The sequence below is a fragment of the Neofelis nebulosa genome, chromosome 2, assembly GCF_028018385.1.
Source record: "Neofelis nebulosa isolate mNeoNeb1 chromosome 2, mNeoNeb1.pri, whole genome shotgun sequence".
NCBI classification, from domain to species: Eukaryota; Metazoa; Chordata; class Mammalia; order Carnivora; family Felidae; genus Neofelis; species Neofelis nebulosa.
The window spans coordinates 136,644,443-136,671,895 of NC_080783.1; the positions used below are offsets into that span (position 1 = coordinate 136,644,443).

At 36.1% G+C, this 27,453-nt stretch overlaps 1 protein-coding gene across 2 annotated transcripts in view; it reads left to right on the forward strand.

Annotated features, from left to right (window-relative positions):
• SASS6 (SAS-6 centriolar assembly protein) overlaps positions 1-27,453 on the forward strand; it is a 56,670-nt gene that overhangs the window by 3,397 nt on the left and 25,820 nt on the right. The window contains exons 2-11 of one of the 2 annotated variants that reach the window (XM_058716429.1): positions 6,698-6,758; positions 8,332-8,411; positions 8,912-9,016; positions 9,980-10,151; positions 10,838-10,903; positions 11,773-11,892; positions 23,698-23,889; positions 26,469-26,663; positions 26,772-26,861; positions 26,937-27,116. In XM_058716429.1, the coding sequence (XP_058572412.1) occupies positions 6,698-6,758; positions 8,332-8,411; positions 8,912-9,016; positions 9,980-10,151; positions 10,838-10,903; positions 11,773-11,892; positions 23,698-23,889; positions 26,469-26,663; positions 26,772-26,861; positions 26,937-27,116 (1,261 nt within the window). The remainder of the gene's footprint in view (positions 1-6,697; positions 6,759-8,331; positions 8,412-8,911; positions 9,017-9,979; positions 10,152-10,837; positions 10,904-11,772; positions 11,893-23,697; positions 23,890-26,468; positions 26,664-26,771; positions 26,862-26,936; positions 27,117-27,453) is intronic. The other variant, XM_058716430.1, reaches the window with a different exon arrangement.

Consider the following 27,453-nt stretch of genomic DNA (forward strand, 5'->3'; position numbering starts at 1 on the left):
TTGTTAGTGCTGCTATAAACATGGGGGTGCATGTGTCCCTTCGAAACAGCACACCTGTATCCCCTGGATAAATGCCTAGTAGTGCAATTGCTGGGTCATAGGGTAGTTCTATTTTTAATTTTTTGAGGAACCTCCATACTGTTTTCCAGAGTGGCTGCACCAGTTTGCATTCCCACCAGCAGTGCAAAAGGGTTCCTCTTTTTCCGTATCCTAGCCAACATCCGTTATCGCATGAGTTGTTAATGTTAGCTACTCTGACAGGTGCGAGGTGGTATCACATTGTGCTTTTGATTTGTATTTCTCTGATAATGAGTGATGTTGAGCATCTTTTCGTGTGTCTGTTAGCCATCTGGATGTCTTCTTGGGAAAAATGTCTATTCATGTCTTCTGCCCATTCTTCACTGGATTGTTTGTTTTTTGGGTGCTGAGTTTGGTAAGTTCTTTATAGATTTTGTATACTAACTCTATCTGATATGTCATTGCAAATATCTTCTCCCATTCTGTCATTGGTTGCCTTTTAGTTTTGCTGATTGTTTCCTTCCCTCTGCAGAAGATTTTTATCTTGATGAGGCCCTGGTAGTTCATTGTTGCTTTTTGTTTCCCTTGCTTCCAGAGACATGTCAAGTAAGAAGTTGCTGTGGCCAAGGTCAAAGAGGTTGTTGCTTGTTTTCTTTAGGATTTTGATGGCTTTCTGTCTTATGTTTAGGTCTTTCATTCATTTTGTGTTTATTTTTGTATATGGTGTAAGAAAGTGGTCCGGGTTCATTTTTCATGCATTTTTCATGCATTTTCATTTTTCATTTTCATTTTCATTTTTATTTTTCAAGCATGTCGTTGTCCAGTTTTCCCAACACCATTGGCTGAAGAGACCGTCTTTTTTCCATTGGATATTCTTTCCTGCTTTGTCAAAGATTAGTTGGCCATACATTTGTGGGTCCATTTCTGGATTCTCTATTCTGTTCCATTGATCTGTGTGTCTGGTTTTGTGCCAGTACCATACTGTCTTGATGATTACAGCTTTGTAATACAGCTTGAAGTCCCGAATTGTGATGCCTCCAGCTTTGGTTTTCTTTTTCAGGATTGCTTTGGCTATTCCGGCTCTTTCCTGGTTCCATACAAATTTTAGGATTGCTTGCTCTAGCCCTGTGAAGAATGCTGGTGTTGGGGGGGCATGGGTAGCTCAGTCGGTTAAACGTCTGACTTCCGCTCAGGTCACGATCTCATGGTTCACTAGGTTGAGACCCACGTCAGGCTCTGTGCTGACAGCTTGGAGCCTGGAACCTGCTTCAAATTCTGTGTCTCCCTCTCTTTTTACCTGCCCCTTCCCCACTCATGCTCTGTGTCTGTCTCTCTCTCTCTCTCTCTCTCAAAAATAAATAAAAACATTAACAAAATTTTAAAAAAAGAATGCTGGTGCTATATTGATAGGGATTGCCCAAACATTAGTTATTAAAGTGTGATTAATACATGAAGTGACATCAATGTTCTGAAGTCATAGAGAAGGAGAAACTTCAGTGAAAGATAGTGATAATGCTCAGAGAACTCTGGAGGAAAGTAATGCAAAATTTTGAAGCCCATGGTTTGACACCTGCTTTTTCATTTTTGTTTTGTAACTTCTTCTGCCAGTATACTAGTCATACAAGACTATTTGTTATCCCTTGATTGTGCCTGATAATCTCAATACCATACCTTTATTCATGCTATTCTCCCTGCCCCATCTGCTTTTTCTTTCATAGCCTTCAAAGTCTGTCTTAAATCCCTTCACTATAAGGAATTTTTCAATTGCCTAGGTTGAGATTAATTGCCTTTATTCATTTATCAGATAGCATAGTGCAGGTGTAATGTCTGAGTTCTAATTTGGTCACCTCTGCAAGGTGACCTTAACCACGTTTGTAACTTGTGCACCTCAGTTCTTCCTAAGACATAATATTTACTTAATAAGATTATTGTTATGTAAGATACATGTAAAGCACGGGTAGTCAGTAAGTGTTAGTAACCCTTCCCTTCCTTCTCTTGAAGCACTAAATCAAGCAAATCTGAGTAGAGTCATTTAATCTGATCTCAATTTGAGGACATGGACCGTGTTTATTTCTGTTTGTATTCCTAGCATCCATCATACTACCTGGCTTAGAGCAGCTTTTATATGTCTGAATTGAGAGTTTAAGGTCACTGCTCCTAGGTGGCAAAGGTGGGCTAGAATCCAATTCTACTAATATGAAATCTAACTTGTAGGGAGGATGTTATGTGAATTTATGTATTGTTCAGAGTATGACATTTATTTTTGGAAATAGCATTTTTTATGAGTTTTTATTGATATGTTTTATATTGTTCTCATAACAACCATTATAATGGAGAAAATACGATTTGTGATTTCAAGTACTATATTTTCTGAAAGCTCAGACTTTTCTACAAGGTATTTTGGGGTTGGGGGAAGAACTTTATTCTGTGGGCCTTTCCTCCTCCCTTTTCCCCCCAAAGCTAATGCAATATAGACATTTGTAATATATGCAACAGTATCATTAATAAGCTTATAAAATTATATTAATGTGATTCTTCCAGTATTATCTAAAGAATACTTTATTAGTTGACTTTTTTTTTTTAACAAATTTGTCAAGTATGATAGGACCTTTTTTTTAAGGTTTTCTTTCCTTTTTTTTTTTTTTTTTTAAAGTTTGTTTATTTTGAGAAAGACAGAGATGGCACCAGTGGGGGAGGGACAGAGAGAGGAAGAAAGAGAGAATCCCAAGCAGGCTTCACATTGTCAGCCCAGAGCCCACTGCAGGGCTTGAACTCATGAACTGCAAGACCATGACCTGAGCTGAAACCAAGAGTAGGACACTAACTAACTGCCTGAGCCACCCAGGTGCCCCCCCACCCCCCCGCCACCACCGCCGCCACCTTTTTTAAGAGAGTGCAAGCAAGGGAGAGGGGCAGAAGGAGAGAGAAAATATCTTAAAAAAAAAAAAAAAAAATTTTTTTTTAATGTTTTTGTTTATTTTTGAGATAGAGAGAGACAGAGCATGAGCAGGGGAGGGGCAGAGAGAGAGAGAGGGAGACACAGAATCCAAAGCAGGCTCCAGGCTCTGAGCTGTCAGCACAGAGCCCCATGCGGGGCTTGAACTCACAGACTGTGAGATCATGACCTGAGCTGACATCAGACGCTTAACTGACTGAGCCACCCAGGCGCCCCAGAAGGAGAGACAAAAAATCTTCAGCAGGCTCCCTGCTCAGCACAGACCCCTGATGTGGGGCTCGATCCTACGACCCTGGGATCATGACCTGAACCGAAATCAAGAGCTGGATGCTCAACCAACTGAGCCACCCAGTTGCCCCCATAGGAATTTAGAAAGTGTACATCACCATAAAAAGTTATCTACTGCAGTATCATACCCTCTATGGCAGCATGTTTTAGAAAACAACTTCAGAAGGCAAAAACCAAACATAATGACATTGTAGATCTGAAAAGGCCCTCACAAACCTAACTCTGTTCACTTCCCTTACAAATTAGGAAATTGAAAGGTTTTTTTTTTTTTCCTAAGAACTTAAGTTGCAGAATTGGAGTAAAAATCTAATCTGTTTCACATATAATACACTAGATATTAGAAAAATAGAAACAAAACGTTCTCTTGTTTTAAAAATACAGTAAAACCTTGGTTTGTGAGCATAATTCGTTCTGGAAACATGCTTATAATCCAAAGCACTTGCATATCAAAGCAAATTTCCCCACAGGAAATAGTGGAAATTCAGATGATTCGTTCCACAACCCAAAAAATATTCATATAAAGATGCTTATGAGGGGCACCTGAGTGGCTCAGTTGGTAAGCATCTGACTCAACTTCAGCTCAGGTCATGGTCTTGTAGGTTGGTAAGTTTGAGCCCTGAGTCGGGCTCTGCATTGGCAGTGCGGAGAGCCTGCTTGGGATTCTCTCTCTCTCCCTCTCTCTCTGCCCCCCCCCCCCGAAATAAATAAATTTTAAAAAATGATTACAATACTGTAATATAATACAAAATAATAAAATACAAAACTTCAAGAAAAATAAATTAACCTGCACTTACCTTCGAACCTGCACTTCATGGCTGGTGTGAGGGAAACGAGAGAGGAGGATTATTGTGTAGGACAGCTTTGACTATTATTAACGGAATCACTGGTATCTGTTGGTTCAATGGAAACTTTTTCTTTTTGTGCAACTTTAACAAGGAACCTACCCAATGACACTTGCTTTTGCCTCCTTTTGAGGATTTCGGGGAAATGTGACATTGCATTGTTGTTAAACAGATTCATTACTCGCACTGCTACAGCCTTATTCGGGTGGTGCTTTTCTACAAAATTTTGTACTGTTTTCCACATTTTACACATCTCCCTAATCTCATTTGAAATGAAGGTTTTCTCTGCCTTTTTCTCTTCCTTTGCAGACGAGATGCTGATGTAGACTTACAAAATCTTGAGATTTGGGTCACTCACATACAATTTCCTTCTTCCACCATAATCATCTCCTTCTTCTTACTGCCTTTCTTTTCAGTCTTTTTCTGCATGGGAGCCATTGTGTACGCTTGCATAGATGTTGACTATAGTACAGTATTAATAAACTTTTGTCATATACTGTATTTGATGTAACTGGCAATAAAGCAGAAGAGGAAAAGGTTTCTTTCTGCAGGAAGCCTGACCTAGAATGAAGCAAAGCATTCCTAAGCTTACTCTTATATGGAAAACCAGGGGACTGTCCATAGGTGCTTTGAAGTGACAAAAAATACACTAGTGCCAGTTGTGGGCACCTTTCAACATTCTGAAAAATCATTGATTTCTGCCAAACACTGTGGCCTGAGACAGCATCTGAGCATGGGAAAGGACCACTAGCAATCCCACAAAGAAAGAGAAGAACCATTGGCTCACTTGTGATCATGGGACATTCAGTGTCACATACTACTTGTATTGCCAGATTTCATTTGTTTATGAAGTTAAAATTTATTAGAAATGCTTACTGTCATACAGAACACATGCAGAACAAGTTACTCGCAGTTTAAGGTTTCACTGTTAGTTCTTCCTATCTGTGCCATTGCTGCTCATTCCTATTCAGATAACAGAAGTTATGGTAAACTTACTATATGGTAACCTCACCATACTAAGATTAGGCAACCAATCATGTTCAATAGGAAACTTAGCTAAAATGACATTTTTTAAGGCAATATAAAAATTGTAAGTTAGAGCATAAAAATCTGAACAATTGAATTTAGCCTTGGTCAACTATTACCAAGTTTTTCCATCAACACTCAGTTGCTAGGTCTATCTATACTTTTTACTTCTGTAGTAGCTAAGTAGCAGAATGTGGGAAAAATTTAAAACACATCTTTAAAAAATTTTTTTTAATGTTTTTATTTATTTTTGAGAGAGCATGAGTGAGGTAGGGGCAGAGAGAGGGAGACACAGAATCTGAAGCAGGCTCCAGGCTCTGAGCCATCAGCACAGAGCCTGATGCGGGGGGCTTGAACTCACAAACCTCAAGATCACGACCTGAGCCGAAGTTGAGCACTTAACTGACTGAGCCACCCAGGTGCCCCTAAAACACATTTTTAGAAGAGTAGCTTAAAATGGAATAAATTCTATTTTTACTTTTACTTTTGTTTCCTGCACATCAGGTAAAAGCCATTGTTATTTAATTCTAACAGGATAAAGAACACTTGTGCAGAGATGTTTTTTCACCAATTTTCCCTTTATTTCCTCAATTAAGCATTTTGGCTCAGTTTGATTAATGGTTATGAGCACCTTTATTTATATGCCTCTGTCTGATATTGAATTCTCTAAGATGGAGTAGATACTGTGGAAAGTTATGGTCTCTTTAGAAAAAGTTTAGGGACACTTGGGTGGCTCAGTCGGTTAGGCATCTGACTTTGGCTCAGGTCATGATCTCACGGTTCTTGGGTTCAAGCCCCGCATCAGGTTCTGTGCTGACAGCTCAGAGCCTGGAGCCTGCTTCAGATTCTGTGTTTCCCTCTCCCTCTGTCTCTCCCCTGCTCGCGTTCTGTCTCTCTTTCTCTCTCAAAAGTAACCATTAAAAAAATTTTTTTTTAATGTTTTAAAATAAAGTTTAGAGTTACTCTGCCTCTGGGTTAAGGTTGACAATAAAATTGTTGACAGTACTTCTGTGGATATATTGAATATCGAGCAGATGTAGTTGGTGGATTTTGTATATGCATAAGAGAAGGAATATATTATTCTATTTCCTTGATTATAAACATGCCATGTATTCTAATGCTGCTTCACATTTTTAGTTTTTCAGATGGAATCTCCCATAAATCAATTTGATCAATTGGTGATTTTTTTTAATGTGAAGTTGTTAATAAATTGATAGTTTGTCTGGCTTTCAGTAGATGCTATTTTAGAATCAGGGCAGTGAGGTTATATCTCAGTCTAGTAATGGGAATTTCACATCATTTATTTCATTTAATTCTCACAACAACTCCATTTTACAGGAGAGAAAAATATAGATAGTTCCCGGTTAAAAACCTGATTACTTATTAGTGGAAGAACAAGAACTTAAAACTTTAAATCCAGTGTGCTTTCCAAATAACTGTTTTTAACTTAGGGAGCACCTGTGAAAGATCTTGCAACTTAATACAGAAAACTTTAGCTAATACAAATGACAGTGGTAACTCATTCCATGCAAATGTTTCTGACAGTTGGGTATATCTTTTCATACAGGAGAGTAAGTGTTAGAGTGAGCATTGAACTACAATCAGTTTCTAATCCAGTTCACAGAAAGGTTGGTATTAATTTCTTTTGAAACACATTTTTTCTTTTTTTAAAAATATAATTTCTGTACATTATAATTATTTTTGTTCTTTAAGAATATGAGGTCTTTTGTTACACTCACCTTGCCTTTTAGTTTTGGGCCCGTTTGTAACTTGCAAATCTGGGGTGATAGAATCTACAAAGAGTGATTGAGAGATTATTATACCATATGTTTCTGAAGCATACAGGAAGAATTGGGGATTGGGAGAATTGGGGGTTAAGTTTTACCAATGCACTTATAAGTTGCTAGAATATATATTTTGCTACCCTGTAGAATTGGCATTTCATGGTGTAAATGTGAGAATAGAATGAATTGAAGCACTGCAGGGATATAGTTTTTTTAAACTTTGCCTTTTGAAGGGAGGCATTTAGATCATCAGAGTCCTATGTGATCTTCAAAAGTCTGAGTCATTAACAGTGATATGGATACAGAATAGATGACTAAGAAATACAGCATCTATTTTCTTTGTGTCAGAGCTTTCCTTACACATGAAGATTCAAGGACCTTGTAGTATTATTATTAGTAGTAGTTTCAGTTTTTAATAGCATTTTGGGTGGATTTCAGGAAGTACCTAAGTAGAAGCTGCTTTAAGAACAGGACCTTCTGAGGCAGAGCAAATACCTAGATTGTGAATTTTCTGGGGTAGAGATGATATATTTCTTACATGTTAATTCCTTAGACCTGCTGTACCTCTTCATTTCCTAACTGCTCATAAGTGGTTTAGATTTTTCTAGAACTCTACCCTAACAGTTCCTCAGTAGACACGAGTAGATTCTATTTCGAAGTGGGAGCTTATTCTTAACCTCACTTCTTTATTAGGCCTCCATCATCTTGTTGCCATGCCTGTTTTCCTTACTACATTATTCGCTGAAGTATGTAATTTCTGTGTACTTTTGTATCCGTTTTTGCTACTGTGGTGCTCCACCACACTGTAAATTTACATAGAAAGTGGTCTTTATGAAAGACATTCACTTCATTTGAAACTGAAAACAGATGGGCTTCCACGTCAACCGCCACCTGGAGGAGTAGGAATAGGCCCTCAGAATGAAGCCTTGGAAACTTGTTACTTGATACCCCTGCCCTCTGCCTGAAAGACGAATGCTCCTTTTCTAGGATAGATCGTTGGCTTGTCGTTTCAGCTGATGTGTTGCCACTTTGGAAGTATCAATTAACTTGGGAAAAACTGAAAATATAATTGAATATGATATGGTCAGTGGTTGAATGTTTTTGTCATGGTATAGTACAGCAAGGACTGGGTCTCAATTTTCCTAAGAGGATGATAGTCCTTAACTTCAATTCTGGCATTTAATTAGTTTTTATAGACCCCCACAAGGGTCTCATGGAGCAGAATATCTACCCCTGTTTAAGAATCTTAAGTCTTTTAAAGACCGATGAAAAACCCAGCAGCACCAAAAAACAAAGTCATCTGAAGTATAATGGTGACACATTGTTGTTACTGGATAAATTTACTTCTAAGAAGGAAGGAATTAGGCTAAAAGCCAGATCTATTGAAAACATTAAAAAATAACAATCTTTCTTTTAGGATTTAGTTATCCGTCTGACTGATGATACCGATCCATTTTTTCTGTATAACCTTGTTATATCTGAGGAAGATTTTCAGAGGTAATTAAATTTGTTTTTCTGGTTTGTTTTTTTTTTTAACCTTTTATTTACTTTTGAGAGAGAGAGTGCGGGCTCGCTTGCGCGAGTGGGGGAGGGGCAGAGAGAGAGGGAGACAGAATCCAAAGCAGGCTCCAGGCTTTGCGCTGTCAGTCAGCACAGAGCAGGACACAGGGCTCAAATCCATGAACTGTGAGATCATGACCTGAGCCAAAGTCAGACGCTCAACTGACTGAGCCCCCCGGGTGCCCCAGGATGTTTTTGAAAGTAAATATTTCATATCTTATCAGAGTTCTGCTTAAAACAGCCCAGAGTTTTGGAGCTTTAGCTAAGTATATTGACCTTTTCCTTCCCATTGAATGAATTCTATAAAAATCAAAGTTCCCTAGCTCAGTTTTTGATTATAATGTATGTTCAGTAAATAAAAAAAAGACTATTTCAGGGTTTTAATTACAATTAAAAATAGTAATTAAATTTTTAAAATTCTCTTTTCTTCTGTATAGTTTAAAATTCCAACAAGGCCTTCTGGTAGACTTCTTAGCTTTCCCACAAAAATTTATAGATCTTCTTCAGCAATGTACTCAAGAACATAACAAAGAAATTCCAAGGTAAGTCTCATGAGAGCTCTGTATCATTAAAATTCTCTCAAGACAAACTCTTCTTTGTAAGCCAAATTGATGGCAAAATATTTTCTATGTGTTAAAAGTATCTCTATTTTTAAAACTGGGTTTAGGGCTCTATTAAATATCAACTTTTAAGGAATCATGGTTAAAATCAGAAATATTTACCCCTTAATTTTCATGTCTTGACAGAGCCATTAAAATTATCTGAAATATTTAACATCATCAAGTATGTGTTTTTATAATGAACTTGGAAAAGGAGAATAAGATTTTGGTTTGTATGTGTATATTCATATATACATATGGATACATGCATATATATCCATATATTCATATACACATATGAAAATGTGTATATTCGTGTGATGCTAAAGCCTGATCCTTTCATTGTAAAATTCACCAACCTTTTATCTATTGGTGTCATCAGTTGATGATTGTTTGAATCAATTATTTCATTAGGAACTACAAAGTTATGCATTTCTAATTCTGCCATTCTTTTTATACTTACTAGGTATAATTTTTTTATAAAGAACTCTTCTTCATCTGTTTGGGCTATTTGATTACTCTGAAAATTCATATAGGAAAGGATAAATACTAAATTCTTTTAAATTGTCAATTTTTAGAGTAAAGAGTTGTTATTCTAGTTACTATGTGCTTTCAGTGGGTTTTGTTTTTATATTTTCATCTTTCATAATGAACTCATGGACATTTGCATATTCACTGTTTCAGTGAATTCTTTTTCTATTTCTTGCCCAATTTTTCCGTTTTACTATTTACATCACTTTATCCACTTTAACCATTGGGAGTCCTTTCATGTTGGCCCCTGTGATTTCTATATGCCCCCTTTCCTGACACTTCTAATGATTTCTGATGTGCTGGAGCTTATGATTCAATGGGAAAGTTTCACTGTCTCATAAGTATTGTTATATTGTGACACTTTTCTTTTCAAAGGTTTTTGCTGCAGTTAGTTTCTCCAGCACCTATTTTGGATAACTCACCTGCCTTTTTAAATGTGGTAGAGACAAATCCTTTTAAGCATCTTACACACCTCTCACTAAAACTTTTACCTGGAAATGATGTGGAAATAAAGAAGTTTTTAGCCAGCTGTTTGAAAAGTAGCAAGGTAAGATTTAAATTTATTTTTTAAAAAATAAATACCAAAAGTCTCTGATAAATCACTGAAAAGCTATATTGCTATTAGTTTTTGTTTTCAGAGTGAAGTGTTTTTGAAGATGTCTAGTAAATTTTTGTAATATGTAAGGGATTTACTTTTATTTTATTGGTTGTTTATTTGTTATTTTTAGTCAAGATATAGTGAGGTTAGAACTGGACTAAAAATTGAAAAACTAGGTGCCATCATTTTTATTAATTTTCTGTAATCTGAGGTAGTTCACTTAAGGTGTTGATGGTTTTATCAATTTGTAGATAAGTATGGAGATATCTACTACCCTATTGCACTTATCTCAAATGAGGAAAGATGTGTGAAAGTGGTTTGAGAATTACAAAGTGCTCTTTAACTTTGTAAGGTATATGTAGCAAAGAAGCAACATTGGGATGCCTCTTAATAGTTTTCACAAAGTCTTTAGTCAAATGGTATAGATTAGTGCATCTCAAACTTTGGTGGTACACAAATCCTCTAGGCATCTTGCTCATTCAGAGTGAGTCAGAAGGTTTGAGGTGGAACCTAAAATTCTGTATTTTTAACAAACTCCCAGGGTGATGCTGACACTATATTTTGCTATACTTTGAGTAGCACAGCTATAGATGATTAAATTGTAAACTGCTTAATTTTACTATTTTTATAAATAGGAAGAAAAATTATCATTGATGCAATCACTAGATGATGTTACTAGGCAACTGAATTTCACACAAAAGGTAATTCAGATTTCATTTTGTCTTTGTATGTCATCCAAACATTGGCTCTGAATTGCTTCTTGAATCCTGTCCAGGCTTTTGTGTATTAATTTTTAAAAGTATGTTACTTTTGGATTCCTTCTCCTTTTTGACATCCTTCCCCTACCAGTAAATTGTCTTAATCTGATGCTTTCTCTGATATTTGATTCCATACAAACATTTCTGTTAACTTCAGTATATGACACATTCCTTCCAAGTCTTCATTAAATAATATATAGTACCTGTCACATGTTACTTCTTCACTCTTTTATTCACCTCATTCCTCCTGTCGAAAATAACTTTTCAGTTCACATCTTCTAAACCTCTTTTCCATACTTGTGTTATGAATTATTTTGATAGGCTTACTATCATTTTAGTCATAGCTACAATCTTTTTGCCCATACTCCTTGAAACTGAGGACCAAAGTATCTGATAAGTGACATGACTTCAGGCAGAAATTGTCCTGCACAACATAGCCCATCTAGGAAACCTGTGTTACTGGGTTTTAGGTGTATATATGAACCACTCTTTATGACTGACTTGCTCTACCCTGGGTAGACATTTATTTCTTAATATCAGAGGAGAGGATTTGGTGGTGAAGAGCCAAGTTTAACTAAAAGGTTAAAGATAGTTAAGCTTGACTTCTGGGCTGTGCTAACTCTAAAATTGCTTTTATTCTAATCTTGATTTCCTCAAATTAAAAAAAAAAAATTCTGTGTAGGAAAAGGCTTTGAGTATATTTTGGAAAGCTGTGATTCCTTTTCTTTAATATCCTTTGTAAATATTGCCATGTTCTAAGCTAATAACATTGACAAGACTTTCTTAATATTTTGTATTGAACTCTAATACAGACCTTATCAGAAAAAGTGCAAGAATTAGATAAGTTACAGAATGAATGGGCATCACACACAGCTGCATTGTCAAATAAACATTCCCAGGAACTAACAAATGAGAAAGAAAAGGCCTTGCAGGTATGAACATTAAAAGAAAATAGAAAATTATTTTTTTGTTGCTGTTATTTTGTTAGTTGTAAAAGTAATATATGCTTGGTTTAATATGTTCAAACATTACAGAAGTATGTGAAAAATTAAGTTTCTTGTTATAAGTCTTAATATCCAGAAATAATTTATAAACTTTTTGATATATGTTTTCTAGACTTGTCTCTTGATATCTAAATAATGTCATTTAAAAATATATATTTGTAAGTTTAGAAATAATGTAAATCATGATTGTATACACCTAGTGGGTTTTTGTTTTATTCTGTGCTAATGAGGTCCTACAGTATATATTGATTGTAACTTTTTTTCATGTAACATGACACCATAGATCATTCTTTTTAAGTATTCTTTTTTAGTGGCTACATAGTATGAATTATTTGGATATAACATGAATTATTTAACTACTTACCTAAGTGATGGACATTTCAACATGTCAGTATCTTGGCTAACACAAATACTACAGTGAATGTTCTTTGTTCCTAGAAGGGAGATTGCAGTATACCCATATAAGGTATTAATGGATGTTGTAGATTTGCCAGCCAGGTCATACCAAATGGAATGTAAAAGATAGTGTATGATAGTACTTATTTCCCCATATTCTTTTTTTTTTATTACTAAGCTTTAAATTTTAATTCCAGTGTACTTAACATACAGTGTTATGTTAGTTTCAGGTATATGTGCAGTATAGTGACTCAATAGTAATATACATTACTCGGTGATCATGAAAAGTGTATTCTCTACTCTCCCTCACCTGTTTCACCTATCTGCTTCTGTACCTCCCCTCAGATAACTCAATTTGTTCTCTATAATTAAGGGTCTCTTTCTTGGTTTGTCTGTCTTTTTTTTACCTTTGTCCATTTGTTTTGTTTCTGATATTCTACATATGAGTGAAATCATATGGTATTTGTCTTTTTCTGACAGACTCACTTTGCTGAGCATTATACTCTGGCTCCATCCATGTTGTTGCAAATGGCCAGATTTCATTCTTTTTTATGGCTGAATGATATTCCATTGTGTGTATATGCCACATCTTTATCCATTCATCTATTTTTTTGTTTTATTTTACTATTTTTTTAATATGCAATTTATTGTCAAATTGGTTTCCGTACAACACCCAGTGCTCATCCCAACAGGTGCCCTCCTCAATACCCATCACCCACTTTCCCCTTCCTCCCACCCCCCCCATCATCTATTGATAGATACTTTGGTTGCTTCCATAATTTGGCTATTATAAATACTGCTGCAATAAACATAGGGTGCATATATCCTTTGGAATTAGTGTTTTTGTATTCTTTGGGTAAATACCTGGTAGTGTGATAGCTGGATTGCAGGGTAGTTCTATCTTGGTTTTTTTTAAAGTTTATTTATTTTCTTTAGTAATCTCTACACCCAACCTGGAGCTCGAACTCATGACCCAGAGATCAAGAGTCTCATGCTCTTCTGACTGAGCCTGCCAGGTGCCCATGTGGGCGGCTTTATTTTTAATTTTTTGAGAAACCTCCATACTCTTTCACCTTGTCTGCACCAATTTGCATTCCCAGCAACAGTGCAACAGAGTTCCTTTTTCTCCACTTCCTCACCAGCACTTGTTTCTTGTGGTTTCAGTTGTAACCATTCTGACAGGTGTGTGAGAGGATATCTCATTGTGCTTTCGATTTAGGTTTCCTTAATGAATGATGTTGAGCATCTTTTCATGTGTCTGTTGGCCATTTGTCTTCTTTGGAGAAATGGCTGTTCATGTCTTCTGTCCATGTTTTCATTGGATTGTGGTTGTGTGTGTGTGTGTTGAGTTGTATCGGTTCTTTATATATTTTGGACACTAACCTGTTATATATCATTTGCAAATATCTTCTCCTATTCAGTAGGTTGCCTTTTAGTTTTATTGTTTCCTTTGCTCTGTGGAAGCTTTTTATTCTGATGTAGTCCCAATAGTTTATGTTTGCTTTTATTTCCCTTGTCTCAGGAGACCTATCTAGAAAAATGTTGACAGCCGGTGTCAGAGAAATTATTGCCTGTGCTCTCTTCTAGGATTGTTATGGTTTCAGGTCTCACATTTAGGTCTTTAATCCATTTTGAGTTTATTTTTGTGTATGGTGGAAGAATATGGTCCAGTTTCATTCTTTTGCATGTGACTGTCCAGTTTCTCAATACCTTTTATTGGAAAGACTGTTTTTCTCCCATTGGACATTGTCTCCTGCTTTGTCATAGAATAATTGACTGTAGGGGCGCCTGGGTGGCTCAGTTGGTTGGGCGTCTGACTTCGGCTCAGGTCACGATCTCGTGGTCCATGAGTTCGAGCCCCGCGTCGGGCTCTGGGCTGATGGCTCAGAGCCTGGAGCCTTCTTCCGATTCTGTGTCTCCCTCTCTCTCTCTCTCTGCCCCTCCCCCGTTCATGCTCTGTCTCTCTATCTCAAAAATAAATAAACGTTAAAAAAAACAATTAAAAAAAAAAGAATAATTGACTGTATAATCATGGGTTTATGTCTGGGCTTTCTGTCCTGTTCTTTTGATCTTTGTGTCTGTTTTTATGCCAATACCATTCTGTTTTGATTACTACAGCTTTCTAATATAATTTGAAGTCAGAATTGTGATACCTTCAGTTTTTTGTTTTTTTTTTTTTTTCTTCTAGATTGTTTTGGCCATTCAGGGTCTTTTGTGTTTCCATGCAAATTTTAGGAGTATTCTAGTTCTGTGAAAAATGGTGTTGGTATTTTGATAGGATGGCATTTAATGTGTAGATTGCTTTGGGTAGTATGGGCATTTTCTTTCTTTATTTTTAAAGTTTATTTTGAGAGAGAGAGAAAGTGCATGCGAGCAGAGGAGGGGCAGAGAGAGGGAGAAAGAGAATCCCAAGCAGGCCCTCCTCTGTCAGCCCAGAGCCTGAAGCAGGGCTTGGCCCCACGAACCTCAGGGTCATGACCCTGAGCTGAAATCAGGAGTTGGATGCTTAACCAGCTGAGCCACCCAGGTACTCCAGTGTGGACGTTTAAATAGTATTTGTTCTTCCAGTCCATGAGTGTGGAATATCTTTCCATTTGTTTCTGTTATCTTAAGGTTCTTTCATCAGTGTTTTATAGTTTTCAGAATATAGGTCTTTCACTTCCTTAAGTTTATTCCTAAGTGTCTTATTTTTGATGCAATTGTAAATGAGATTGCTTTCTTAATTTCTCTGTGCTTCATTATTAGTGTATAGAAATGCAGTGGAAGGGTGCCTGGGTGGCTCAATTGGTTAAGTGTCCAACTCTTGATTTCATCTCAGGCCTTCACCTCAGGGTCATGAGTCCAAGCCCCATGTTGGGCTGTGCACTGGGTGTGGGGGGAAAAGCAAAAAGAAATGCAATGCATTTCTGTATGTAGATTTTGTGTGCTGTGACCTTACTGAATTCATTTATTCATTTATCAGTTCTAGTAACTTCTGGTGGAGTCTTCCAAGTTTTGTATATATAGTATCATGTCATCTGCAAGTAATGAAAGTTTTACTTCCATACCAATTTGGAAGCCTTTTATTCCTTCATCTTGTCTGATTTCTGTGGCTAAGACTTCCAGTACTATGTTGAATAAAAGTGGTGAGATTGGACATCCTTGTGTTGCTCCTGTTCTAAGGTGGAAAGCTTAGTTTTTCACCATTCAGTATGATATTAGCTGTGGGTTTTTCGTTTATGGTTTTTATTATGTTGAGGTACGTTTCTTCTAAACATATTTTGTTGAGGGTTTTTATCATGAATGGATCTTGTACTTTGTTAAATGCTTTTTCTGCGTCTATTGACATGATCATATGGTTTTATCCTTTCTGTTATTGATGTGATGTATTACATTGATTTGTGAATTTTGAACCACCCTTGCAATCCAGGATTAAATCCTGCTTGATTGTGGTGAATAATTGTTTTTTAATGTATTGTTGGATTTGGTTTGCTAGTATTTTGTTGAGGAATTTTTGTATCTATGTTCATCAGAGATAATTGGCTTGTAATTCTCTTTTTTTGTAATACATATCTGTATCTGGTTTTGGTATCAGGGTAACACAGCCCTCCTAAAATGAATTTCGAAGTTTTCCTTCCTCTTCTGGTTTTTGGAATAGTTTGAGAAGAACAGGTATTCATACTCTTTAAATATTTGGTTGAATTTACCTATGAAGCCATCTGGTCCTGGACTTTTGTTGGAATTTTTTGATGACTGATTCAATTTCATTGTAGGTGATCAGTTTGTTCAATTTTTCTTTTTCTTCCTGATTCAGTTTTGGGATGTGATATGTTTTTTAGGAGTTTATTCATATATTCTAGGTTGTAGAACTTGTTGGCATATAGTTTTCCATGTCTTTTATAACCCTTTGTATTTTTGTTTTATTGGTTATTTCTCCTTTTCATTTCTAATTTTTTTTTTTTTTTAAGTTTCTATGTTGTTTATTTCTGCTCTAATTTTTTTTTTCTTTTGAGAGTGCTTGCACGCAAGCGGGGAAGGGGCAGAGAGAGAAGTAGAGAGAGAATTTCAGGCAAGCTCTGTGCTGTCAGCATGAAGCCAAATGCAGGGTTTGAGATCATGACCTGAGCTGAAACCAAGAGTCTGATGCTCAATCAACTGAGCCATCCAGGCACCCCTCTGGTCTAATCTTTATTATTTCTTTCCTTCTACTTGTTTGGGATTTTGTTTGTTCTTTGTCTCATTTAGGTGTAAGGTTAGGTTGTTTATTTGGGATTTTTCTTTCTTCTTGAGGTAGGCCTGTATTGCTTGCTATAAACTTCCCTCTTAGAACAGTTTTTGCTTCATCCCAAAGATTTTTGAACCATTTTGTTTCCATTTTCATTTTTCTCCATGTAATTTTCAATATCTGCTTCATTTCTTGGTGTCCCATTCATTGTTTACTAGCATGTTATTTTTAACCTTTATGTATATCTGTGATCTTTCCAGATTTTTTCTTTGATTTCTAATTTCATAATTAGAAAAGATGAATGGAACAACTTCCGTCTTTTTGAATTAATTGAGACTTTGTGGTCTAATATGTGATCTATTCTGGAACATGTTTTATGTGAAAAGAATTTTTATTCTGTTTCCAGATGGAATGTTTGGATATATCTGTTAAATCCATTTTGTCCAATGTGTCATCCAAAGCCACTGTTTCCTTGTTGGTACTGTTTGGATGATCTGTTCATTGATGTAAGTGGGATGTTAAAGTCCTTTAATATTACTGTATTGCTATCAATTAGCTCCTTTATGTTATTAGCTGCTTTTATGTATTTGGATGTTTTCATGTTGGGTGCATAAATATTTACAGTTTTCATATCTTCTTGTTGGATTGTCTCCTTAATGATAAATCATGTCCTTCTTTGTCTCTTGTTACAGTCTTTGTTTTAAAGTGGAATACCAGGGGCGCCTGAGTGGCCCAGTTGGTTAAGCATCTGACTTCAGCTCAGGTCATGATTTCACAGTTCATGAGTTTGAGCCCTGCGTTGGACTCTGCTGACAGCTCAGAGCCTGGAGCCTGCTTAGGCTTCTGTGTCTCCCTCTCTCTCTGCTGCTTTCCTGCTCATGCTCTGTCTCTCAAAAATAAATAAAGATTAAAAAAAATTAAAAAAAAAAGTGCCATACCAGTTTACACTGACATTATGGGTGTGCATGATAGTACTTCATAATAATGTGCACTTTTTCATATGCATATTGACCCCTTGAGTATTCTCATGAAATTCAAGAATTTCTTGTTCAAATCTTTAGCCCATTTTAATTTTTATTATATATATTTTTAAAATATATATTTATTTGAGAGAGATGGTGCATGAGTGGGGGTGTGGCAGAGAGTGAGGGAAAGAAAGAATCCCAGAGTCCACAGTGTCAGTGCAGAGCCTTACATGGAGCTCTATCCTGTGAATTGTGAGATCACATGACCTGAGATGAAATCAAGAGTTGGATGCTTAACTGACTGAGCCCCCAGGTGCCCCTCACCCATTTTTAAATTGGACTTTTAGTATTTTGCTTATTGATTGTAGGAATTTTTTGCATATTCTTGACATGAGTCCTTTGATATATGCATTGTGAATATTTTCGGTCTGGCTTGCCTTTTTCATTTCTGTATGGTATAAAGTAGGGATGTTATATCTTTATTATGTATCATATAAACGTTTACTCCCACCCTGTTTTTGCCTTTTACTATTCTCTTTTGTTGTATATAGTTCTTTTTATTTTAATCAGTCATTTTATGGTTTAAAGCTTCATTTCATGTTTGGAAAGCCTCTGCCATCCAAAGGCTATGAGAGATTTTCCTCCAGTATTTTCTTTTAATACTTTCATAGTTTTTTTTGTTGTATTTAACTTTTTTGTTTTTACTTTTTTTAATGTTTTTATACATTTTTGAGAGAGAGACAGCAGTTGCATACACAATGTGCATGAATGGGGGAGGGGCAGAGAGAGAGAGAGGGACAGAGGATCTGAAGCGGGCTCTGTGTTGACAGCAGTGAGCCTGAGGTCGGGCTTGAACTCACAAACCATGAGATCATGATCTGAGCTGAAGTCAGATGCTCAGCCAACTAAGCCACTTGGTGCCCCTGTCGTATTTAACTTTTTAATCTGTTTGGAGTATATTTTTGTGGAGTGCAGTATAAGATAGGTATTTTTTTTTAACACAGAGTCATTTGTTCTAATACCATATATTCCACTTATTTAAAACGCAACTGTTAATATATATAGTAAATTCCTTTGTGTATTTTAGCTTGTTTCTGGAGTATTAGGGAGACCTAATATCTTTGCAATTTTCTTATCCACTAGCAAGAATATATTTTCATTTATTCAGGTCTTATTTGTTTAAAACAGGCTTATAGTTTACTTTTATTTCCCTCTGTCTCCTTTCTTTTTTTCTTTTCCAGTTCTTATTAAATGTTGCCTAGAGACTTTACAGTTTTCTGCTGTATAAATTGGACCATCTATGCCCCACCACTGTGATAATTTTGTTTGTTGCTGATGTATATTAATGTCACACCCATTAATTGTGGATTATATTTATATAGCCTAATAGTTTTGAAGCTGATTCTCTTAGGTTTTTCAGGTAGATATGCAATATATAAAAATGTGAGGGGGGGCGCCTGGGTGGCGCAGTCGGTTAAGCGTCCGACTTCAGCCAGGTCACGATCTCGCGGTCCGTGAGTTCGAGCCCTGCGTCAGGCTCTGGGCTGATGGCTTGGAGCCTGGAGCCTGTTTCTGATTCTGTGTCTCCCTCTCTCTCTCTGCCCCTCCCCCGTTCACGCTCTGTCTCTCTCTGTCCCAAAAATAAATTAAAAAACGTTGAAAAAAAAAAATGTGAGGGGTGCCTGGGTGGCTCAGTTGGTTGAGCGTTTGACTTCACCTTAGGTCATGATCTCACGGTTAGTGAGTTTGAGTCCCACATCAGGCTTTGTGCTGACAACTTGGAGCTTGGAGCCTGCGCTGTCTCTCTCTGTCCCTCCCCTCCTCACGCTCTGTCTGTCTCTCTCTCAAAATTAAATTAACATTAAGAAAATGTGAATTTATGTTTTCTTAGTATTAATGTCTTTTTTCCTCTCATACAGAGAAATGCTAAATAATAGTGGAATACTTTCTTCATTCCATTCTTTTTTTTGGTAAATAACTTAAAATATCTCCCATTAGCAATGATGTTTGTTCTGTGTCTGAAAAAGTTTTCTTTTGTTCCTTCCAATTAAAGAGTTTTAATTCAAAGAGTGCTAAGTCAGATAAAATGATTCGGGGGGATTTAATCAAGTGATCATGTCATTTTTTTTCACTTTTATCTAATAATGTAATAAATGATAATGGATTTTTGGGGCGCCTAGGTGCTTCAGTCGATTAAGCATCTGACTCTTGATTTCAGCTCAGTTCATGATCTCATGGTTCTTGAGTTTGAGACCTGCACTGGGCTCCTGGCTGACGGTGCAGATCCTGCTTGGGATTCTGTCTTTCTCCCTCTCCCTCTGCCCCTTCCTGGAGTTCTCTCTTTTGCTCTTTCTTTCGCTTTCTTTCTTTCCTTCTTTCTCTTTCTTTCTCTTTCTCTGAAAATAAAGACACTTAAAAAAAAGGGTGAGTGTGGAACCATCTTTGAATTCATAGAATAATACTTAGTCAAAGAGATATTTAGTATCTTGTTGAATCAATCTATGAACACTTAATATAGGACATTTGTATTTACATTTGACCCTTCAACAGCATGGGAGTTAGTAGTGCCAACCTTGCCTTGCAGTTGAAAATCCACCTATAACTTGACTCCCCAAAAACTTAATACCTAATAGCCTACTGTTGACTGGCAGCCTTACCAATAATATAAACAGCACATATTTTGTATGTTATATGTATTAAATACTATGTTGTTACTATAAAGTAAGCTAGAGGAAAGAAGATAATAAGAAAATTATAAGGAGCGGGCACCACGGTGGCTCAGTCAGTTAAGGATCCGACTTTGGCTCAGGTCAAGGTCTCACGGTTCATGAGTTTGAGCCCCACATCAAGGCTCTCTGCTGTCAGCACAGAGCCTGTTTTAGATCCTCTGTCCCCCTCTCTTCTCTCTCTGTCCCTCCCTTGCTTGTGCTCTCACTCTCTCTCTCTAAAATAAGTTAAAATGTTTAAAAAAATTATAAGGAAGAGAAAATACGTGTACAATACTGTAAAAAAATACATATGTAAGTGGATCTGCACAGTTCAAAGCTGTGTTCAAGCGTCACCTGTATATTTATAGTGAATTTGGTCTGAGATTATCCTTTCTCTGAACCCTTAGTCTGCATGTTAAAATTATGGACTATAGACTATTTTGTTAGAATTATGCTAGTGCCATGAAATGAGAACATTTTCCAGTTTTCTCTATGCTTTGGAACAGTCAGAAAACAAGGAACTATCTGTTCCTTGAAGGTTCGATAAAATTAAGTAGCCTCTTATCAGTTGGATCTAGTGCTTTTTTGAGGCATTTATCTTTAGGTTCTTTTCCCATTTCCTCCATGATCTTGGTCTGCTTGGATTTTTTTTATCATTTCTTTAGTTTTGCTAATTTATATTTCCTTAAAGAGCCATGTATTTCATCTATGTGTTTAAATGTATTAGTACCATATCATACACATTGTTATGATATTTAAAATCTTTGTATCATTTCTCATATATTCTTAATTTGTTTTGTTTTTATTTTGGTAGAATATATGAATGGGGGAGAGGGGCAGAGAGAGAGAGAGAGAGAGAGAGAGAGAGAGAGAGAGAGAGAGAATCTTAAGCAGGCTCCACTCCCAGCATGTGGTTCAATGCAGGGCCCAAATGGGATCCTGACCTGAGCTGAAATCTAGTTGGAGGCTCAACCTCAACGGACTGAGCCAGCCAGACCCTCCTTGTCTTTTTTTTTTTTTTTAATTAAATTTAATTAATTAAAAAGAATTTTTTTTTTTTAACGTTTATTTATTTTTGAGACAGAGAGAGACAGAGCATGAACGGGGGAGGGTCAGAGAGAGAGGGAGACACAGAATCTGAAACAGGCTCCAGGCTCTAAGCTGTCAGCACAGAGCCCGACGCGGGGCTCGAACTCATGGACCGCAAGATCATGACCTGAGCTGAAGTTGGACTCTCAACCGACTGAGCCACCCAGGTGCCCCTAATTTATTTATTTTTTAATGAGACTGGATGGTTTGTTTTTTGGCCTTTTTGAAGAATGCGTTTTTCATTTTATTCTATACTATTTTTTTCCTTGTTCACTAATTTCTGTCATTTCAATTTTTTTTGGTTGTTTTCAAATTCTAGAAATGCACTTACAAGGACGTTTGTTGATGACTCCAAAGTGACTGAGGGAGTTGTTTGTATTCGTTATTTGTTACTACATATTCTAATAGGATTGTGAATCAGTTCTTTGAGACTTTAAAATCGGACCATTCTTCTCTTCCTGCTGATCTTATATAGGCAGTGCTTTTAAAATTTTAGTGTGCATCAGAATCATCTGCATTAAATAGTAGAAAATGTAAATGTTGTCCTATCCCTCACACTTCCTTCTTCTTTTTTTTTTTTTTTTTTTTAAACAAAAACTCCAAAATTCTAATGGTCACTGGGATAAAACCAGTTCTTTATTTTTACTGCCTTTATTGCCTTCGATGTGTTTGCTTACCTTTGACAGTTACAGTTAGCATCTTTACCAGTTTATTCTCTTTATTCTTCTTGATTGCTCTTTCAGTGTTTTTTCCAGCACTGCATTTTCAGTCGTTTGTGAACTTCTTCTGTTTTATCAATATCTATTTTCCCTTCTCCTCTCCTTTCCGTTTTTTAAAAAAATGAGGGAATTTTGAAGTAGTTACATAAAATTCTCCAAGTGTTTTATGAGGGAGACACTCCCCTGTTCCAGTAGGAATTTTTGAATAGGGACAACTTGTCTGGAATGCAATTTTGGAACTTGCATCAAGTTTTATATTTGTTTACATTTTTCTGAGCTGTGATTGATCATAAGGAAATAATCCAAATTTTGGATGTATGTCTGCATATAAAAGCAATCATAGTTTTATATCTAATTGTGAAAAATTGGAAAGTCCATGTCCATAGTAATGCAGAGTTTAAATGAGTTATGGTATATCCATGGAATGGAATATTATGCAGCTATTAAAGTGTTTATAGAGTGTTTTAGTGGTATGAGAAGGTATAAATGCTAAAGGAATAAGAATCATGATTAAATTGTGTAAGTGGCTTAGTCTTAATTAGTTAAATGTGTTTATTGTGTGTATGGGTGATATCAATATAAATTTATTAGAAACATATCTGAGTATTTTCACAATCAGAAAAATATACTGTATTTTTGAAAGGTATTTAGGATTTGATAGTGTTCATCAATAGAAATTATTAAGATAGGCTTGTAGTATGATTCAAACAGGCACAAGATTACATATTTATTACCATGTTCAAATTTTTTCATGGCATAGGGGTGCCTGGCTGGCTATGCCTGACTCTTCTGTCAGAAGAGTATGTGACCCTTGATCTCAGGGTTGTGAGTTCAGGCTCCACACTGGATATAGAGACTACTTAAAAATAAAATCTTAAATAGATTTTATCATGGGTAAAACATAGCTACTAAATGTAAGACTGAACTAATGAACAATACCTTGTCAATTTTATAAATTTAGGGCTTTTTTTAATTATAAAAAATATATACTGTTGTACAAAACTGAAATAATATAATGGTATTTAAAGTGAATACTGAAAATTCCCTGTGTATCCGCTTATTTACCTTTTTTTTTTTTTTTTTTAAATTTTTTTTTCCAACGCTTTTTATTTATTTTTGGGACAGAGAGAGACAGAGCGTGAACGGGGGAGGGGCAGAGAGAGAGGGAGACACAGAATGGGAAACAGGCTCCAGGCTCCGAGCCATCAGCCCAGAGCCTGACGCGGGGCTCGAACTCACGGACCGCGAGATCGTGACCTGGCTGAAGTCGGACGCTTAACCGACTGCGCCACCCAGGCGCCCCCCGCTTATTTACTTTTAACACAAATAGCTTCATACTATACTATTTTGGAGTTTTTTAACATAATCATGTCATTCTTCCCTTAACTTGAAGACTATTACTTCTAAATGTATGTGGGTTTAAGAGAAGCAGAAATTAAGAACAAGATCATAATGGTAAATTTGCCTTTGTTGGCCTTTCTCCTTCATGAAATCCATAATTGAAAATAGAGCCTCTGAAACAGGGAAATTTTATAATTATATAGAACAACTAAGATATTTTTTTCTTCAAATCTTCCTGTGTGTGTGTGTGTGTGTGTGTGTGTGTGTGTGTGTGTGTGTTTTAATTATGGTACTATATTTTTATATAATAGGCACAGGTACAATGTCAACAGCAGCATGAACAACAGAAAAAAGATTTAGAAATCCTCCATCAACGAAACATCCAGCAGCTACAAAACAAATTATCTGAGTTAGAAGCGGCTAATAAGGACCTAATGGAAAGAAAATATAAAGGAGACTCTACCATCAGAGAACTGAAAACAAAACTCTCTGGTGTTGAAGAGGTATTGAACTTTGAGTTTGTTCCCCCCACCACCAATTTAAAATAGTGTTTTAATTTGGTGACTTTATTACTCGTGTGCATGGTGTTTCTCTAATGCTTTGCAAGGCTCTCTTGGTGGTGTTAGGGTAATCAGTTCAGACAATGCAAAAAAATTGAGAATCTAAAATCTGATAGAAAATGATAATTCAGAACAGAACTGAGGTAAAATTGGATATTTTTAGTTAAGGTTTTGAGGGGTAGGTCATTGGCACAGTGATCAGTGTACTTTTAATATCCTCACGGTGTCTATGGGTCCATATACTCAGTGTTGACAGCACTGGTTCTTTCAGCCTACCTAACATACCAAACAACTATATGAAGTTGTGTCTAATAATAATAATGATACTTTATTAGTAATGATAGTAGCTACGCTTACTGAACACATGCTATGTGACAGGCACTGTGTAACTATTTTACATATAGTAAGCCATTTAATTTTCGTAACAATTCTTTTATTTATTTATTTATTTTTAATTTTTTAATTATTTTTTTTCCAATTCTCTTAAAGAAGGTACTATTATCACCATCTGATAAACTAAGGCACAGAGAAGTTAAGTAACTTGCCCAAGGTCACATAGCCAGTAAGTAGAAGAGCAAGGATTGGAACCTCTATTATTTGCTTGTCTTTAGAACTCCCTTGTTTTTTCAGTCAACAGAGACATTTCTTAAATCTTGCTATAGTGACACATTGTTGATGCTTTGGCCCTGATGATAGACTCCTTCCTAGCATTATTATACATTAATGTCATGAATTAATCAGAAAACGTAGATTTTGTTAAATCTATCGTATATTTTAAAAATTTTTTTAATGTTTGTTTATTTTTGAGAGAGAGAGTGGGGGAGGGGCAGAGAGAGAGAGAGAGGGAGACACAGAATCCAAAGCAGAGACACAGAGTGGGGGAGGGGCAGAGAGAGAGAGAGGGAGACACAGAATCCAAAGCAGGCTCCAGGCTCTGAGCTGTCAGCACAGAGCCCCACACGGGGCTTGAGCCCACAAGCTGTGAGATCATGACCTGATCTGAAGTCCGACGCTTAACCGATTGAACCACCCCAAGTCTATCATATTTAAAGATCACCAGTGTTACTTGGGCTCATGACACTTCCCATTCCATTTCACCAGTCTCTTGTGCTTAGGAAACTCTAAAGCCTGACTTGATGCTCACTGCCATTTATTATTTAGTATGTACCAGGCATTATGGTAAGCAAGGTGCATTAGGGTTCTTATGAAGATTAAGTGAAGTAATTGATGAAGTGTTAATTCTGTTTTACAAATGAGGGAGCTGAGAATTAGGTTAAAATAATTCCTAAGATTACACAGAAGAACCTAGATTTGTATTCAAATCCAGCAGAGTCTGCTTCTAAAACCACTATGGCATAATACTATAAAATTACTTTATAAAGTTTTTGTTATGAAAGTTATGTAGGAATACTATATACAAGACTTGTGTATACTGGCGTATTTGGTGATATTAGCTGATTAGGGAGTGATCTGCCCTAGATTTTTAATAACCCATTTTTAATTAACAATTATGTTTGCTTGTTTTTGTTTTAAAGAGTGAACCAAGAGGGAATCCAGAAGTGTTAACAAATTTATTGACATGGAAAGATATTTGTAATATTTAAAGAAGTTAGATTATAAAACTGCACAGTATGAGCACTTTCTAAAAAAAATCCGTGTATATAAAAAGAGCAAAATGTTAACTCTAGGTCATAGATAGCTGCCATCCTTGGCTACCCTTCGGATCAGTTGGAGAATGCTCAAATGCCCTAGTGCCCAGGACATACCTCATACTAACTGTAAATAAGACTCTCTTGGGGAGGGTACCAGGCACCAGTAGTTTTTAAAGCTTCCTAGGTGATTTCAATATGCATAGTAGCTTGAGAACCACCGCTTACGTGGTAGAATGATAGGGCTTTTTATTTAGTTATTTATTTTATGTTTTTGAAATTCTGTTATAATGGCTGTTTATGACAAATGATTTTTTTAAAGTGTAAATTTCAAGATACCAAAAAATCCTTGTTACTAGTTTTTTAGAGTTGTAATTTATTCATAAATGAGGATTATTTTCCTTGTTGTCATTGAATTAGATATTAGTATATTTTACAATTATTATTCAAATCTACAAGTTAACATATACCTTTAGAGGGATATCCAAATCCTTTTTTAAAAAATCAATACTAGAACTTTAAAATTATTGGGGCGCCTGGGTGGCGCAGTCGGTTAAGCGTCCGACTTCAGCCAGGTCACGATCTCGCGGTCCGTGAGTTCGAGCCCCGCGTCGGGCTCTGGGCCGATGGCTCGGAGCCTGGAGCCTGTTTCAGATTCTGTGTCTCCCTCTCTCTCTGCCCCTCCCCCGTTCATGCTCTGTCTCTCTCTGTCCCAAAAATAAATAAAAAAAACGTTGAAAAAAAAAAATTTTGAAGAAAAAAAAATAAAATTATTAAAGGTATTTTTAAAATATTTTAAACATCTTAATTATAAATAACCATAGTGGGCCAACTTCTCTTTTTTATGCTGCATCATTTTTTTTCTTTCTGTAGGAGCTCCAGCGGGCTAAGCAAGAAGTCCTCTCTTTGCGAAGAGAAAATTCTACCCTAGATGCTGAATGCCATGAAAAAGAAAAGCATATTAATCAGCTACAAACAAAAGTGGCTGTTTTAGAACAGGAAATCAAGGATAAGGACCAGCTTGTTTTAAGAACAAAAGAAGCATTTGATACAATCCAGGAACAAAAGGTCTATTTAAACATTTTTGAAACAAATTGATGATTACATTTACAAGTGATGCTTTTCTTAAACACAAGCATCTTATTAATTATTCATGTTTTTAAAAATATGTATCAGGTGGCTTTAGAAGAAAATGGTGAGAAAAATCAGGTACAACTAGGAAAACTTGAAGCTACAATAAAATCATTATCAGCGGAACTTCTTAAGGTTCGTTTCTAAAAATAACAGAATATTAAATTTCATTGGATTAAGTAGAGATATACATATGAAGCTCTTTTACAGGCAAATGAAATTATCAAGAAGTTGCAGGGGGATCTGAAAACTTTAATGGGTAAATTGAAACTGAAGAATACAGTAACTATTCAGCAAGAGAAACTCTTAGCTGAGAAGGAAGAAAAATTACAAAAGGAACAAAAGGAATTACAAGATGTTGGACAGTCTCTCCGAATTAAAGAGCAAGAGGTGGTGAATATTTTCTGTTTTTGCATGTGTGACTATTTGCAAAGTTTAACAAATTTTCTTAGATGTAGATTTTAAATTTCCATTTTGTTATATTCGGGAATATCTTTGACTCCCCTTCCCCTCCCCCCCAACCTTTCAACAGAAGTTAATGTGTTACAACCTGAAAAGTTAGTTATCATGACTCAGGTACCTTGAGTGTTCATATATATGTACCGTATATGTGTATATACATATATAGATACACAGTTACACAGGAGAGCTATAATTCATTCTATTTAATAACAGTTAACAGTAATCAGTTATTAATAGAAATACGTTTCAGTTTTTAATTTTTATT